Genomic DNA, 15,677 nt, shown 5'->3' with positions numbered 1-15,677 from the left:
ATGAAAATCGTTCTTTTTTTATATATTGATAATGATGACAAGTAGTGGGCCATGTAATGTCACATTAAAAAAATGTAATGTTCACAGTATTTTACTGCAAATACTAAGCTTAGTACCTTTAGTTTTACATTTTAGGTGCTTTATTGTGAATACATTTCAACCAGCGCCTCTAAAAAATTTGATAATTGACAATAAAGCTGTCAATAGCTACTGACTGTCAATGCATTCTGGAGTTTCCTTCTTAAATAATGCTTAATTAAAATATGTGAATACACTGATTAATTTAAATTATTACCAGATAGCAGACTGCAGACAAATTAACTGTGAGGTGGAATATATTAGACAGAAACATAACTGAAAACAAATCAACATTAAAACAAGTGTGAATGTGCATTATTCCATTTAAAAAATCTGTTATTAATTAAACAATTAAGAACAGAATAAAGAATTAGAAATATTAATGATTACATTTTTTTAAAAATCACTGAGTTTATCAATTAAACAAAAAAGTAATTCATCAGTTTGTGGCTAGAATAGTGTATTATTACTATTATTATTATCACTAATGATTTATTTCTGCATTGTTTGATCCATTAAATGTCAGAAAATAGTAAAAATGAATCGCCCATAGTCCAAATTGATGTTTTCAAATATTAAACAAAAAGTACTTTGTCAGATTTACTTCAGTGCCGCTGCTCCAAAACTTTAAGGTCAACTTAGTTTCATTCACTTCAATCACGGACCCCCTTCTGCTCAAGTACCTGGAGAGCTGCAGCACTTGAGCAGAAATCAGCCTCAGCAGGTGGCCTGCATGGGTAATTATGTTAATTGGGTCAATGTGTGCAGTGTTTATACATTGCTTGATGGCGCTCGCAAAGTTGAGTGTTTACTTTGGAGCAAATAAAAGTCGAGAGACTCTTGTTTCCGACAGAAAGCCTGCAGGATGTCGGAAACTTTGAGCTAGAATTGTAGAATCTGATGTAGGTTCTGCAGCTGCAGCAGATGCAACATTTTCTCAAGAAAGAAAACAACTGGATTTAGAGGTTTTTTTAGAGAATGCAAACTGAATATTGGCACTTATTTGTATGAATTCACCATCTTTATTCATTCCTTTACTCCGATTTAAAGCTACAAAACATTCTATCTTTACTGCTACACTTACAAATGTCTTTCATCAACTTTGCTTCAAATGTGTAACAAAAGACAAATTTAGCTATTAGCTGGCGACAAGTTGAAGGGGAGCATGTAGCAATAAGAGAAAGTATTAGTTGGGACCAAACTAGAGCTAAAAAAGGAGAGTGAAGGGAAGAAGCCATGGAGTTTATTTGCTCCCAAGTGGCCAAAAATATAAATCACTATTTTAGGAAACAGGTGTGTCTCACCCAGATTCAGATGAAAAGATTATTATCACTTTTATCTCTGCATGAGTCCACTTCAGAAGCAGTTTCAGCCGAGCTCAGAACAAAAAATGAAAGCAGTTGAGCTCCACAAACAGTAAAAAAAGGGGGAAAAAAAACAGATTATGAAAAATCCAGATCTGCCTCATGTATTGTTTCCTGTTCTTTTAATATGTAAAATCTCGATTTCAGTCTTTTGGTTCAACACATCCTACACAAACTTAATTCCTACATGTCAGACTGTGGCTTTAAACTTGAATTTTATTATTATCTGTTTTATTATGAGGACATATGAGCGCCTTAAGTCCAGACATACAGCAACACACACACACACACACTAAAGAGTAGTGGTTACCATGGTATCCAGGCCAAGAGTCAGGAGCATGAGGAAGAAGATGATCGCCCAGAAAGGAGACAGAGGAAGTCTGGTCAGAGCCTCTGGATACACCACAAATGCAATGCCTGGACCTGAAACACACACACACACATATGCATATACTCATACATATATATTTATGTATTTATGTAAATTAGGACGCACACACTCCATCTCAGCAGCAGCAGATAAAAGGATGAATGTATGTTTGAGTGAGCAGCACCGACCTGCTGCTGCTGCTGCTGCTGCTGTCTGATGCTGCCTCGGTTCTCTTACCTTCATCTGCCACCTTCTCTATCGGCACCTTCAGCTCGTGTGCCATGAAACCAATGACCGAGAAGATGACAAACCCAGCAAATATACTGGTGGCGCTGTTTGTGCACGTCACTATTATAGTGTCCCTGCAGGGGAAGAACAGCAGAGAGAGAAGAGAGAGGATAGATGAACAAACTGGGTTTGTTTTTTGTGTGTGACTGAAGTAGTTTTGCAAAATTGAAAACGTGTTAATGTCAGTATGCTTTTATCAGTGTCTCAGATACACACAGATAAGAGATCCAACAGTGCCCTCTGGTGGCGCGAATAAAAACAGTCTGTGAGTACAGGCTCTACAAGGTGTTAGGCATTTACAGAAGGTGGACACAAGGTGGTGCTCTGCTTCGTACTGTACAACATTTCTGTTATTTTGTTCTGCCAGTGGGGGGGGGGGGGGGGGGGGGGGGAACATGAAACACAGTAACTAGTAATGTAGAGTTGTCCACCAGAAGCACAAATTAATGATGCTGGTGTCTCTTAGAGATGTACAAAAACTGAGAAAATAGAAAGTTAAGGAAAAGATAAGAATGTTGATATCTTTAAAAGCAAACTCAAGACCTAACTTATTATTATTTTTATTATTTTTTATTGTTGTTATTATTATTATATTTGCAACAACAATAATGAATTGTTTGATTTTGTTTATTTATTTGCTACTTTTTAAATTTTACTCTGCTCTGCTTTATCTATCTTTTATCATCACACTTATTTTTCAGTTTTTTTTCATTTGATAGGAATTCCTCAGTTTGTCATTCCATGTTTTTATTTGAGCTGTCATTTTTAACTTGCTGTTTATGGTTCTATTCATGCAAAAAGTGCTACGCAAATAAAGTCTAATTGAGTAATTGATTTATTACAGTTAAGACACTACATTATTATAGGTAATATTAATTTATCTGACTAATTTCTGATATTAAAATTGAGACTACAATATAAAAAATTAAAAAATTACCTGAATAATTGATAGAAAACAAAGATCCTAGAATACGATATAGAAAACAAGTTTATCCATCCATCCATTATCTATACACCTCTTAATCCTCACTAGGGTCATGGCGGGGGGCTGGAGTCTATCCCAGCTGACTCAGGTGAAGGCAGGGGACACCCTAGACAGGCCACCAGTCTGTCACAGGGCTACATACAGAGACAAACAATCACTCTCACATTCACACCTACGGGCAATTTAGAATGATCAATTAACCTCAGCATATTTTTGGACTGTGGGAGGAAGCCGGAGTACCCGGAGAAAACCCACGCATGCACAGGGAGAACATGCAAACTCCATGCAGAAAGATCCCGGGAAAGCCGGGACGTGAACCAGGGATCTTCTTGCTACAAGGCGACAGTGCTAACCACTACGCCACTGTGCAGCCCCGAAAACAAGTTTATATTAAGGTTAATAAACTATAATGTTATATACTGTAAGAAATTATCTGAAATTTTAAAAAAAGGTTAATACTCTATAATATTACACTCTGAAAATCCAAATAAGACAATTATTACCTGTTAGTTGAGATGGTGTGCTTTTCTGAGGATATTTTTGTAGAAAAACACTCACAAATACTGCATTTAAAGGAGCAATATGTAGGATTTCAGGGGAAGCTATTAGCAGAAAAAAGGAAGCTAGTATTTGTATTTATGTTTTGATTTGTATTTATTCACCTGAAAATAAGAACTGACATATTTGCTTTGTGGCTGTTAGTGGAAAGGGGGAGGTATTCAGCTGCAATCTGCAACTTCACCTCTAGATGTCACTAAATCCTACTTTAATGAGCTGTTTGGTACATTTAGGTCTGTTCATTTCTGACTGTATGTTTTGAATTCGCTGATGAATAAAATATATTCTTACTTCTGTGGTTTAAAACAAACAAGCAAGACAAAGTAAAGGAAACACTGAACTGCTGGCTGCAAAGAGACATTTATTACAGACATTTCTATCAGACATACAGATACATTAAGCATCATGCATCTGTGGTGATAGTTTCAATTTGTCTGCCAGAAGCATAGTTTACCTTTTGAGTGTTTACCTGTAGCAGTTATTGTGGAACTTATTGTAGGAGGAGAGCGTGATGAGGCCTCCCCAAGCAGCCGACAGCGAGAAGAAGATCTGAGTGGCTGCGTCTTTCCACACCTGAGGAGAAGAAGAAGATGAGCTGCAGGTAAAGAGGAAGAAAAGGCAAAACCTGGAATGCTTTTTGTGTTGTTTGTACATTTATGTTCATGGCATTAAATAAGTGCACATCAGGTACCTTTGCGTCACTGAGTTTCTCCCATTTTGGTGTGATAAAGTAAAGGATGCCGTCTTTGGCTCCTGGGAGGGTCACTCCTCTCATCAGAAGGATGACCAGCACCACGTAGGGGAAAGTGGCGGTGAAATAAACCACCTGACCAGACAGAGGACAAGATAGAGCAAAATCAGAGAGAGAAACAGCAAAAAGATGATAATTAACAAAGAAGGAAATAAAACAAAATGCTGGGTTTTTAAGATGTAATATTGCTGTACTTTTCTGACTTTTTACTGTGTACGTCCTGTTCCTTTGTACAAAACACACAATAAATGCAAGATTACACTAAAATCACGTGTATTTGAGAGATTATTTTGTTTAAGTACAAGCAGAGCAATGTTTTACATCAGAAAATGCCCAAATTTACACGATACCCCCCAACAACAACGATGTCTCCTAGACAACGTTACTAAGACCTGAGACTCGACTTGCAATATCTGCTGTGTTACACATCATCTCTATGTCCAGTAGAGGGCAGCACAACACAACTATTCTATCTCACTTGTCTCTAGCTCCTGGTTAGATTGAGGTACGTGTAAAATATTTTGTGTCTAGTCATCTTTTCTACCATTCACTCCAAACATGCTGCACTTGTCAGACACTGTAAATCACTCCTGTAATGTTTTTAAAACTGCCTTTGAAGTAAAGACTGATTTCATTGCCTGCAAATCCTTACAAATCCACAATAAACTGAGGTCATTTTTGAGGTGAAAGACAAAGTAAAAACTTTACAAAATATTTTTTTTCATTGCTTTTAGTGGAGTAACAAAATGCATGTTTCAACCAAATGGTAAACTTGAAGGTTGAAACTTGAATGAAGCCAATGCAAAAGAGCTAAAAACAGTTCCTTAAATGGCCACTAGAGGCTGATTCTCAAAGCAAGTAAATCCCCATAGACCGCCATGTTAACTGTCCTACTTTACAGCAGAAATAAAAGCATCTACAGCCTGGTGCAAAAATAGTTTTGGCCTCTACAGCTAATTTCTTCATTCATAACAACTATACAAGGGGAAACTTTCATTTAACTCGCATATTGAAGTTGCTTTAGGACTTAAAGTTATGCATGATTAGGGCTGTGGCCACTTTGAATGACACCTCAGCTCCACTGGACCTCAATTCTACCTCATTTTTGGATTTGTCAGGAGTTGGATGGAGTCCACAGCCATCAAAACTAGGCAGCATTCCAAATCACATACTATTTCTTTTTACTTTAAATACATTACTATAACTGTGCACACAAAGTATGTACTGTTTCATGCCCTACACAAAGAATTCAGACATTCTACTTTGTCAAAATAAAATCTTGACTGCTGCTGTCTGTCTTGTAAAATGATAAGTCATCTGTCTGTGACTCAGGCTTGTTTATACTTGCACGAGACCACAGTTTGTACATCATAACATATGTGATGTAACTGCGCAGAGGATTATGAACAGTCATAATAAATATAGTAGGGGTCCTGGTATTTTTTGGCTGCATTACTGCATTTGGCATACTATGTATTGGGACATACTATATAGTATGCTATTCTAGATATTTAAACACACCCTGAGCTTTAAAACAGCTGTTTGTAAAACCTGTGGGTGACACCATGGAGGATTCATCCATCTTTATGTAAAGTCAATGGCTTCAACCCATTTAAGAAACAAAAGCATAAAAATCTTTATATTTAAAGGCAAGAACATAAATACTAACATTTGGAGAACTACAATGACACTATGAGATTTCAGGTTCTGCCATATTGATTATATACACACTAAAAAAGAGGAAATAAACAGTTCAGTTTAAGTTAAGCGGAACTGTGGGTATTTTAATTTGATTCATTTCCTTGGAGCTGCATCTGAAGTATATCTTTGAGAACCCAACTCTAATGTTTGGAAACAAGTTTACAAGAGCACCTGCAGGGCTCACTTCTTGTGCATCACACATTTCACCACTAGATGGAGCTTTTATCACTGAAGAAATGACACAATGTGCTAAAGGAAAGCTGAATGCACCTTCAGTAAAACCTCTGCAGCTGGCCAGAGCTGTGAACAACATACAGAGAGAGATCAGATGAGGTTTTGTTACCTTGCCTGATGACTTGATTCCTTTGGCTAAAGAGGCGTAGACGATGATCCAGGCCAGGAAGAGGCATCCTGCCAGAGGCCAGCGGATGTCTCCGGGATATTCAATCCCTTTAGAAATGTGCAACACATTGTACCTGCAGGTGGGATTGAAACAGTGAAACTCAGCCTGGAGAACAATTTAGTAAACTTCAACATAATGTAGAGATATACAGAGAAAATATACATCTATACACTGGAAAGCCTTCATTCATCAAGTTGTTTATGCATATTAACAGATCCTCAAGTCACAACTCTTCTATTAAGAATGTGTAACATGGCTGCAGGATTATTTCAGCCTGTTTCCAACATAAATCAACTTAATTACAAAATATATATACAGCATGGTCATTATTTTTCTTGATGTATTTGCAGAGGATCCTCTGATTGTGTTTCAAGACAGCGTAATCCATTTAAAGAATGCCACTTAAAAAAGATGAATTTGTTTTGTATTTTTTTTGCATTAGTGGCTGCAGTACTTGTAGTTTTTTTTTTTATTAGGATTAGATTAATAGATTAAAATGTTGCTTTTCTTCTTTTTCTCTGAACATAAAACTCCAGATTTGAAGTGTAAAATTCAAACATTTAGTGTTTCTCTTATAGACTCAATTTCAGACGCATGGTTGTGTAATTATGTATTAAAAACAATTAAACAAATGGTAAACAAGGAGTTAAGAATGCTAGTTGTCATTATTATAACTGAGCTCTGACTTAATGTGTATTTATCTTTTGCTGATACTGTTTTTAAGGTCTTGGGAATTAAACTTTAAATATCTAGTCATATAAAACAAGTAAAATTAGACCTGTGAGCCAAAATGTACAGGTGTAATTTTTATTCCTAATGAATCTAGACTGACTCACTTGAAGTACTCCTCGCTGGGGCTGACGTAGGTCTTGTTGCCGTCCACAGTCATGTTGAGCAGCTTCGTCAGGTTTCCCACAGCGTTTGCGGACAGACAGAAACTGGAGTTCTTGATGGACGTGATGTTACTGTCCCGCAGGATGCAAGAGTCTGTTCCAATCAGAAACCAACACACGTCAAGCTGGAGAGACTGGCAGAGACGCAACTTACTGCCTGCTCAGGTTTTCACACTGAGAGTAAAGCCGGAGTGAACAGATGGACCTGATTTACTGAAAAAGGAGGCCTGACAAGAGGCTGCTGCAGCGAGGGAAGGCCTGGAGGCAGCGGAGTGGAGCCTCAGGACTCAGGATATACTAGATGTTCTTTTAGACATACAGCTGCATTTTAACAACATAAATCATGCTGTGTCTCATTTTATTTAAAGAAATATAAGAAAACTTGCTTTATTTTGACCATTTTTAATGCAGAAGTGGCAAAAAAATATCATCTTGCTGTTTTGTGACTTGAATTTTTAAAACTATGCTTCCAATGCATGCAATATTTAGTAGTTACTAATAAAAAATCTGTATGCACAAAAATAACACAAAGAGAAAGACAGATTTTTCTGTATCGAAATGAGGTGGAAAAAAATAGGATACACTTGAATCTTTACTAAAAAAAATATGGCTTTAAAAATTGTATTGTAAAGAAATATTACATTATAGCATCTTTTTGACAAAACAGTGTGAGATTATAGGATGCACGAATCATATTTCTGCAGGGTTTGTGCACTACAAACGCGTTCTAGTGAATCTACAGATTCACTAGAACGCATGAAAATGCTATTAGCATATTAAAGCATGCATAATTATCAGTCTTTTATTAGTATTTGTATTATTTTCTGTGTGTTTTCTCATCCATGGGGCTCAGAGAGAGAGAGAGAGAGGCAGAGAGACTACAGAGTTGACTGGGCCTGTAGTTCGAGTTGCAGCCAGCAGGAGTCAGTCTCGGGTTTACTGCAGCACTGCAGCAGCTCCGTCTGTACAGTAAATTTGTCAAGCAAGCAGTTTTTGTGCTGATTTCACAGAAGCGCTAAAGACGAATATTACGCAAACGGAGCCAAATTTCCACTTTTATTCGACGCAGATCGACGCCAAACGCCTCCCTGCTCCTGGTTGCACATTTCCCCCCTCAATCAAAACACGATTTTACCTTCAGTTTCTTTAAAAACAATCAAGCCTCCACACACTGTTTCATACTGCAGATTTATAGCGTTAAAAAACTGACATTATCGTGCAAAAAAATATCGAAAATATGGGGAGAAAGCAGTTATTTTTAGGGAAAATCTGTCACACCGAGGCCCTGCTGCCATGTTACTGGGCCTGTAGCGTTAAAAATACATCAAGCCGATAAATGAGGTGCTCTCAAAGTGTTTTGGAAAGTGAAAACACCGCAGAGATCACAGGTCAGGATTCATTATACTGCAGGACACCTCAGCTGAGGGAGTCATGACGCATTGCGCATTGTGGAGAGAGTGTGAGTGTGTGTGTGAGTGTGTGTGTGAAGGTGTGTGTCTTACCTAACAGCAGCATGTCTTTGTCCTTACATTCCACCGTGTTCCACTCATTCCTACAGTTAGCCCATGGCAGTGAGCCCTTCAACGAAGCGAACAGGTAGTACAGTGTCCAGCACATTATAATATTATAGTATATGGCTATCAAGACAGATATTATCAACATGGCAATCCCGCAACCTAAAATAAATAAATGAGACGAAATATATAAGTTACTCTTAAGGGAAGTAGAGAAACTCGTGATGATAAGTTTTATTTGTGAATATTTTTGGGGTTTTTATTTTTGCTTCTGTCAGCTGATCAGTGGTGCCAGTTTACCTTGCAGAGCTGGGATGCATTTCCACACTGACACGGGCCCCTGGCTGGCAAACTGGCCCAGGGAGACCTCCAGCAAAAAGATAGGGATCCCGGCGATGCCCAACATGGTCAGGTAGGGGATCAAAAAAGCTCCTGTGAGGGGATCAAACAGCAGAACCACAAAATCCTCAAACTAATAGTACAACTTCCAAATAAAATGTAGATAAAATAAAAATGAAGAAGCATGAAGATTGTCTGCCTTTTAAAAGAATGCACACACTAGGCTATGGATGATTATTAAATGATAAAAATGATCAGTTATCGGCCACTAGAATAACGGATAAATGATTACTAATATTAAAAAAATAATGATAACAAGGCTAGTAGCAGCTACAGTAACTGACAGTCTTTTGCGCATTTTTCTTCCTAGCGTATTATATTTTTCTACTTTTTCAAATTTTTGAAAATCATTTTAATACTTTTCTTCGCCTGGTTAAAGGCCTATTTCTTTAATTAACAGGAATAATCCAAACCCAGATTTAAATTCGATTTCCTGAACAGATTTTTTCGTTTGTTTCTGTGTTCGGCTAAAATTACAGCAAGCTGCACAACTCTTACCTCCACCATTTTGGAAGGCAAGATAAGGAAACCTCCACACGTTCCCCAGTCCCACCGCATAGCCCACCATGGACAGAATAAAATCCAGTTTATTGGACCAGTTTCCTCTGGCCTTATTTTCATCTCCACCTTCGTCATCATCGTCAGCCTGAGAGGGAAAAACGTGCATTCATTCTCCAGAGAAAAAAATAAAATGCAAAGAAAAGCGGCCACAAGATAATTACTCAACCTGGGCCTGAATGTTGGAATTTATTACCTTAATAATAAAAATATTAATCTTTAGTCACACATTTTTGCGTTTTTTTTCAGCTGCGCAGAGGGAGATTGGGAGATTTATTTTAATTACATAATGACACTTTTAAATATTTTCTTTATTAGAAAAATGCAACGAAGCCTTGGTATAAAATAGACAGCAATGGGGATAATTACAAATTTCTTCACTAAATATGTATCCTGTATTACATTTTAGTTTTGACAGAATCCAGCTTTCCACAGAAACGCCTGTGCATCTCATAAAACTCCTCCTCAGCTGCACCTCCAGGCCCATTAATGGAACCAAACAGCTTGAAATCTCATCACAAATTTCAAATGCAAAAAAGAAGAAAAAAACCTCGGTGTGGGACTTCTATCAGCACGAGAACAACAAATATGTAACTACAGCTGCACAGCAGGAGCAGATTCATAAAACAGACTGCATGAATATTCACATTCATAAACAGCACGGTGCATGGGAATGTGTGTGTGGTGTGTGCGTGTGTTGTGAGTGTGTGTGAGGTGTGGGCTGCCCTCGCAGGGATTGGAAACAATCCGCAGTCTCCTGTCTATCAGCCGGATAACAGCTGGGCTTCTGGGCCATACCAAGTGCCGTCTGCTGGCAGCGGGGAACACCGAAAATACCGCGAGAGTATGATTCAATTCTCCTTATCTTTAACCACATTACCGTTACGACTGTGCGCAAAAATCAAGCAAAGCAAATCAACCCAAATAGGTTTATATACATGCATATAAAAAAGGATGCCAGGTCAGGGCGCACTGCTGATCTGATAGTTATTCACACTGATAGATAACGAATCCATCTGTTTTGGATTCTCTGATATTTAGCTGACATAAGCGGTTTTGAAAGTTTTGACGAGGCTGCTGCAGAGGGATGGAGACAGAGCTGGACGCTGCGCAAATCACAGACAGCAGAGGATTCAGCTGAAATACTGTACATGCAAGAATTCAGCGTCTAGACAGTTTATAGCCTCGACAGTCTGTGCGTAAATATTATCATGCGGCCTTGTGGAAACCGTTTAGAAATAAGCAGCCTGAAGATTCTGTTCTTTCCCACAAGGAATTATTTCTAACACATCCCCTCTATGTTATAGCCTCACAGTGATTGTTCCTTTTAAAGCTGTGATCCCATTGTGGAGTCACTAGTTCATCTCGGAACTTGTCGGTCTACAAAGGAACACTTTTACGCATCGGTGCAGTGCCAAAACCACAAACCACCGGCAGGAAAATCTCATGTGTATGGGACACACACCACAGCTCCAAACACTCTGAATAAACAGCACTGATCAACCAGAGGTCTGCACGGCGCTCCCAGGGGTTTGCACCTTCCCCGTTTGGAGGCAGCAGGTTAATCCAATCAGCTGTCTGATCAGCGACACGCTGGAACATCCACCCCGCACCTGCTTCCAGCCGCTCCGCTCTCACACCGGCCGCTCTCCGTTAAGGAAACGGTTCATTTAGCTGACTTACCCCCGCCACGGTTCCAGGCTGAACAGTCGTGTTCCCATCTGTTCCCAGTATGATGGTGGTCTGGCTCATAGCCGTCCAGTTGCCAGTGGTGTTGTTCTGCTCTGTGGTGGCCCGGAGCGGGTCGCCGTACTGGGCGGACCCCCCGCGGGCCGAACCGACGGAATCCTTCCTGAACACCGAGTTGGCGGCGAAGGATCCAGGCACCGCCGGCGGAGGGTTTTTAAACGTCCCATATGCTTTATTGGTGTCCGGTTCTCCCGGTTTATTTTCCGTGGGACAAAAAGTTTTGCTCTCGTTGCAAGGAGGCGGCGGCTGAGGCGCCGGGTGATGGTGAGGGGCGGGCGGCGGGCATGAAGCCGTGTTGTCCGGTTTGTTTGTTGTAAGTCCCGCAGCTCCGTCGGGCTGCTGCTCCGGGATGTAGCCAGTCGGAGCGCTGGCCGGTTGTTTGGCCATGTCTCTCTGGTCAGAGAAATCCTGCAACATGGGAGTGAAACAGATCAGCGAGACAAAAAGCGGCAGAGCGGCACAAACCACCGTGGAGCTGTGGAGCTGCGGCAGCCCATCTCTGCTCCGGGACTAAATAAAAAATAAATTCTCTTTCTGCTACGTTTTCTGCAGTGTGTTGTGGCTCTGGCTGCTCTATAGTTTCAGCTCAGTGTCTGCCGGGTGTGTTGCTGTGTGTGTGTGTGTGTGTGTGTGTGTGTGTGTGTGTGTGTGTGTGTGTGTGTGTGTGTGTGTGTGTGTTGGAGGGAGGGGGTTGCTTTGCTTCTCCAGTTCTCGCTTTCTGCAAGATTCTTTAATTTTACGCCCCATTTCCCCCTCATGTCATTCAGCCACACACATCCACTGATTTTTATGGGCAATAGACAAGCTGCTGCGGGTCTGTCGGTGGCGCCGTTCTCCCCGCAGGCATGCAAGATCACCGGCGTTACAGCAGTGAGCGGACCCGGGGCGGCGGAATTACAAATGACTCCCGAAAATGTAACTTTGAAAGAGGGGGGAACGGAAAGCAACCGTAAAAGCCCCTAGATTAAAAAAAATTGATTGATTAATGCTTAGTTGTGTTCTTAATTAGGCCTAGTGGGTGGAAAAATAACCACCTGGCTTCTGTTTAAATCGATAGAATTAATAAAAGAAAAAAAAGCATAGAAATGAGAAAAATTATGTAAAATCAACTTTTTCCCATCTAAACTTTTAAAGAGCTCCATTACGTGCCATTACAGGAGGAAAAAACCAGCTGACTGGTGAGAAAAAATAGTGAAGAAAGTTGTTTTAATGTAAAGCCACAGCCGCATTTCAGCACCACGGACAGTGCAAGTGCATCAGCGGCTGCCCGAAAGTGTCAAAATCCCACGAAAGTAAAACATTTCAACAAGACAGACGAAATAAAAGGTGAATAAAGTGAATAAATGCACTTACCATTTTTTTTGCAGAGCTCTGCTGGAGGACTGGAAACAGCTGTAAAAAGGCGAGGAGAGGACTGGAAGCGGACTGGTTGCAGCTGTGCAAAGCACCAAGTGCAAAGCTTTTCTATAGCTCCGTGGGAAAAGAGCAGAGTTTGCGTCAGTGCAGAACAAGGTGCCCTTCGCGTGACATTTTCTTGATAATAGGAGTTTGATAAATCATTGGCCTTGGATTTGGATTTTTAAAGGGACAACCGGGAGCCAAGACGACGTGGGCGCGTGTGTACGTGCGTGAAACTGTGTGTATTCTGATTACGCACGTTGCATGCGTGAGCGCAGGACGGACCCTTCCAAAGCTGATTAATACACTTGTCTCTGGGGATGTGTGGGATGCTTACACACAAACATCCCACATGATCGGCTCGTTCGGTATAAAGATTTCCAGGTTTGGGCTATTATTGGAAAAATCTAATGAGTTGCGACTGAGTGGATGCGGGTCTAAATAATGTTTGCACTGTGCTGAGTTGGAGTTTTCTGGTACAGTTACAATTACAGTAACCAAATGAGGGTTTTGTTTTTATCGAGAAAAAATAATGCTCTTTTCTGTTCTCAACACTTGGGCCTGCAGAATGCTGAAACTACACATATACGCGTCTGTATCAGTTGTTAGCTATATATCAAAGAAGAGGCCGCTTTTTATATAGTTACTGACACATATTTACTTATATCTAACAATTACACACGCACGATTTCTTATTCTCAAAAGTTGCATAGGCTAAGCAAAAAAGACAAGGTGCTAAAAATGGTCTGAACTATAAATAGTTTTTCCACTTGGAGAGTTTTACGCACAGCGCGCTCCAGGCTCTGTACGTTCCTTCGTGCGTCACCGATAGGAGCATTGATCAAGTTTGAAAAAAAAGTGGGCGAGGTCTTTATAAAGCTACTCATTTGTTAAAGTCTTACGCAAGAAGGATTTTTTTTTTTTTTTTAATGAAATCACGTGTGTCAGGAGGAACCACAGCCAACCACTGGAGCTGCACTGGAAGCAGTGACAGAGGAGGGGGGGATGGTGCCACACTGTACATCCTAAAACACTGCATTGCGCATAGCATTCTCCAAGTTTCCATCTAAACAGATAGGCCACGTATGGAGATTTTTCCAATAAAACTAAAAAGAGACACATGGGATCTCGGTTACGCCATGAATGACAAATAATTAGTTAATTCTAAGTTTCACCTTCAGGCCTTTCTACAGTGGAACATCGCACAGTGAATCCTGGAGCGACTGAAGCCAAACGCGCAGGCCGAGAAAAGGAAGAGGAATTGATTTCCTATTGACTCAACTTTTTTATCTCGACACTTTGCAGCAACGTGGAAGTAGTTTAGCTAAATAAAGAGGTCAGGCCTTCTCAACTGTACTGAAAAATAGCTAAGTTGGGGTGCACGCTGTCGCCAAGCAACCACGTTGTCTAGCTCGCCAGCAGGGCCTGTCGAGAGCAGGCGATAAAGGTATGTGGGCCAATAATAATAATAATAATAATAATAATAATAATAATATTTTATATTCGTAAAAATATTAATTGTGGGCCTATGCCTTTATTTAGGAGCGAAAATCATTTGGCTACTCTAATTTTATGTTGCTGAATTGTTTAGCCAGAGATTAAAAGACAAGAAACGTCACCTAATATTAAAAATCTATAGCTACATTTTGAAAATCTAATTTCTTTTCATATTTTACCCATTCATCCAAACGTCAAATATAATACCTTCATAGGCCTGATTTTTTTTTTTTAAATGAACGAACCAGAACTCCTCGTCTAAATTCACATTTAACTTCTCCTGCAGGTCCATTAAAATGGTGCAGTTTTCTGTTCTATGTCCTGATTCTAACCTGTTCTGACTCCAGCCCAGTAGAGGAGGTGTGGAGCAGCCTCTCTTGCTGGGATCAGTGGGAACACCAGGACGTGCACAGTCCCACTCGGGGCCCCTTCACTTACTATGCACGCCGCGCTCCCTGCGCTTGTAAATCTCCGTCCGTCCCAGATAAGAGGCTGAAGCGGGTGTATTAGCCACCGCCTTGAGTTTAATTACATTGTCAACAGAGAATAATTGTAATTGATTTCAGCTCCTCTTCCAGAGACCGCAACGACTGACACACACATACATACACGCAACGTGACCAACACATCCAGATCTGATTCTCATGAGTCGTTTAAATGTTTCATTCAAAGAAAGAGAATAAAAGGTTTGGAGAGCTTTACGCACACGCAGCAGAGTGAAGTCACCGCAGTGGCATTTAGATTAGCTATAGGCTCGCGTTTATCTGTTTCATTTCAACTCACTGTATCCTCAGCAAACCAAACTTGGCTTTGGGGTCTCAATTTTTGGTTTCTACTTGGCGCAGACTAAATCATGATGGAGGAGGTGAACTAACTGCCTCGTTGGAGAGGATGAGGAGGAGGAGGTGGTGGGGTTCCGAGTGTCTCCTCGTTAATTACACGAGCTCGTGTAATTAATTGATCACTCCCTCTGTCGCCTGACTGATAAGAAGCCGCATCCATTTCAAGTGCCTGGAAAGCAGTGATTCAGCAGGAGGAGGTCATCCAGAGGCGCACGGCTCCCATTATCATCACCATCAAGTCCAGCAGCAGCAGCAGCAGAGCGGCCTGACTGAACCTTCAGCTCAAGTTCGGCCCATCATTCGTGCGACTGGCTCAGAAAGAAGCAGTT

At 40.4% G+C, this 15,677-nt stretch overlaps 1 protein-coding gene across 2 annotated transcripts in view; it reads right to left on the bottom strand.

Moving 5' to 3' along the window:
- slc6a5 (solute carrier family 6 member 5) overlaps positions 1-15,677 on the bottom strand; it is a 40,621-nt gene that overhangs the window by 15,890 nt on the left and 9,054 nt on the right. The window contains exons 2-12 of one of the 2 annotated variants that reach the window (XM_055012534.1): positions 12,965-13,081; positions 11,546-12,019; positions 9,803-9,950; positions 9,206-9,337; positions 8,894-9,067; positions 7,335-7,485; positions 6,439-6,571; positions 4,335-4,469; positions 4,113-4,216; positions 2,050-2,174; positions 1,753-1,865 (exon numbers count right to left, since the gene is read on the bottom strand). In XM_055012534.1, the coding sequence (XP_054868509.1) occupies positions 1,753-1,865; positions 2,050-2,174; positions 4,113-4,216; positions 4,335-4,469; positions 6,439-6,571; positions 7,335-7,485; positions 8,894-9,067; positions 9,206-9,337; positions 9,803-9,950; positions 11,546-12,019; positions 12,965-12,967 (1,692 nt within the window). In that variant the 5' untranslated portion in view covers positions 12,968-13,081. The remainder of the gene's footprint in view (positions 1-1,752; positions 1,866-2,049; positions 2,175-4,112; positions 4,217-4,334; positions 4,470-6,438; positions 6,572-7,334; positions 7,486-8,893; positions 9,068-9,205; positions 9,338-9,802; positions 9,951-11,545; positions 12,020-12,964; positions 13,082-15,677) is intronic. The other variant, XM_055012512.1, reaches the window with a different exon arrangement.

The sequence above is a fragment of the Amphiprion ocellaris genome, chromosome 1 (genome assembly GCF_022539595.1).
Source record: "Amphiprion ocellaris isolate individual 3 ecotype Okinawa chromosome 1, ASM2253959v1, whole genome shotgun sequence".
Taxonomy (NCBI): domain Eukaryota; kingdom Metazoa; phylum Chordata; class Actinopteri; family Pomacentridae; genus Amphiprion; species Amphiprion ocellaris.
This window is presented reverse-complemented; position numbering and strand designations above follow the sequence as displayed.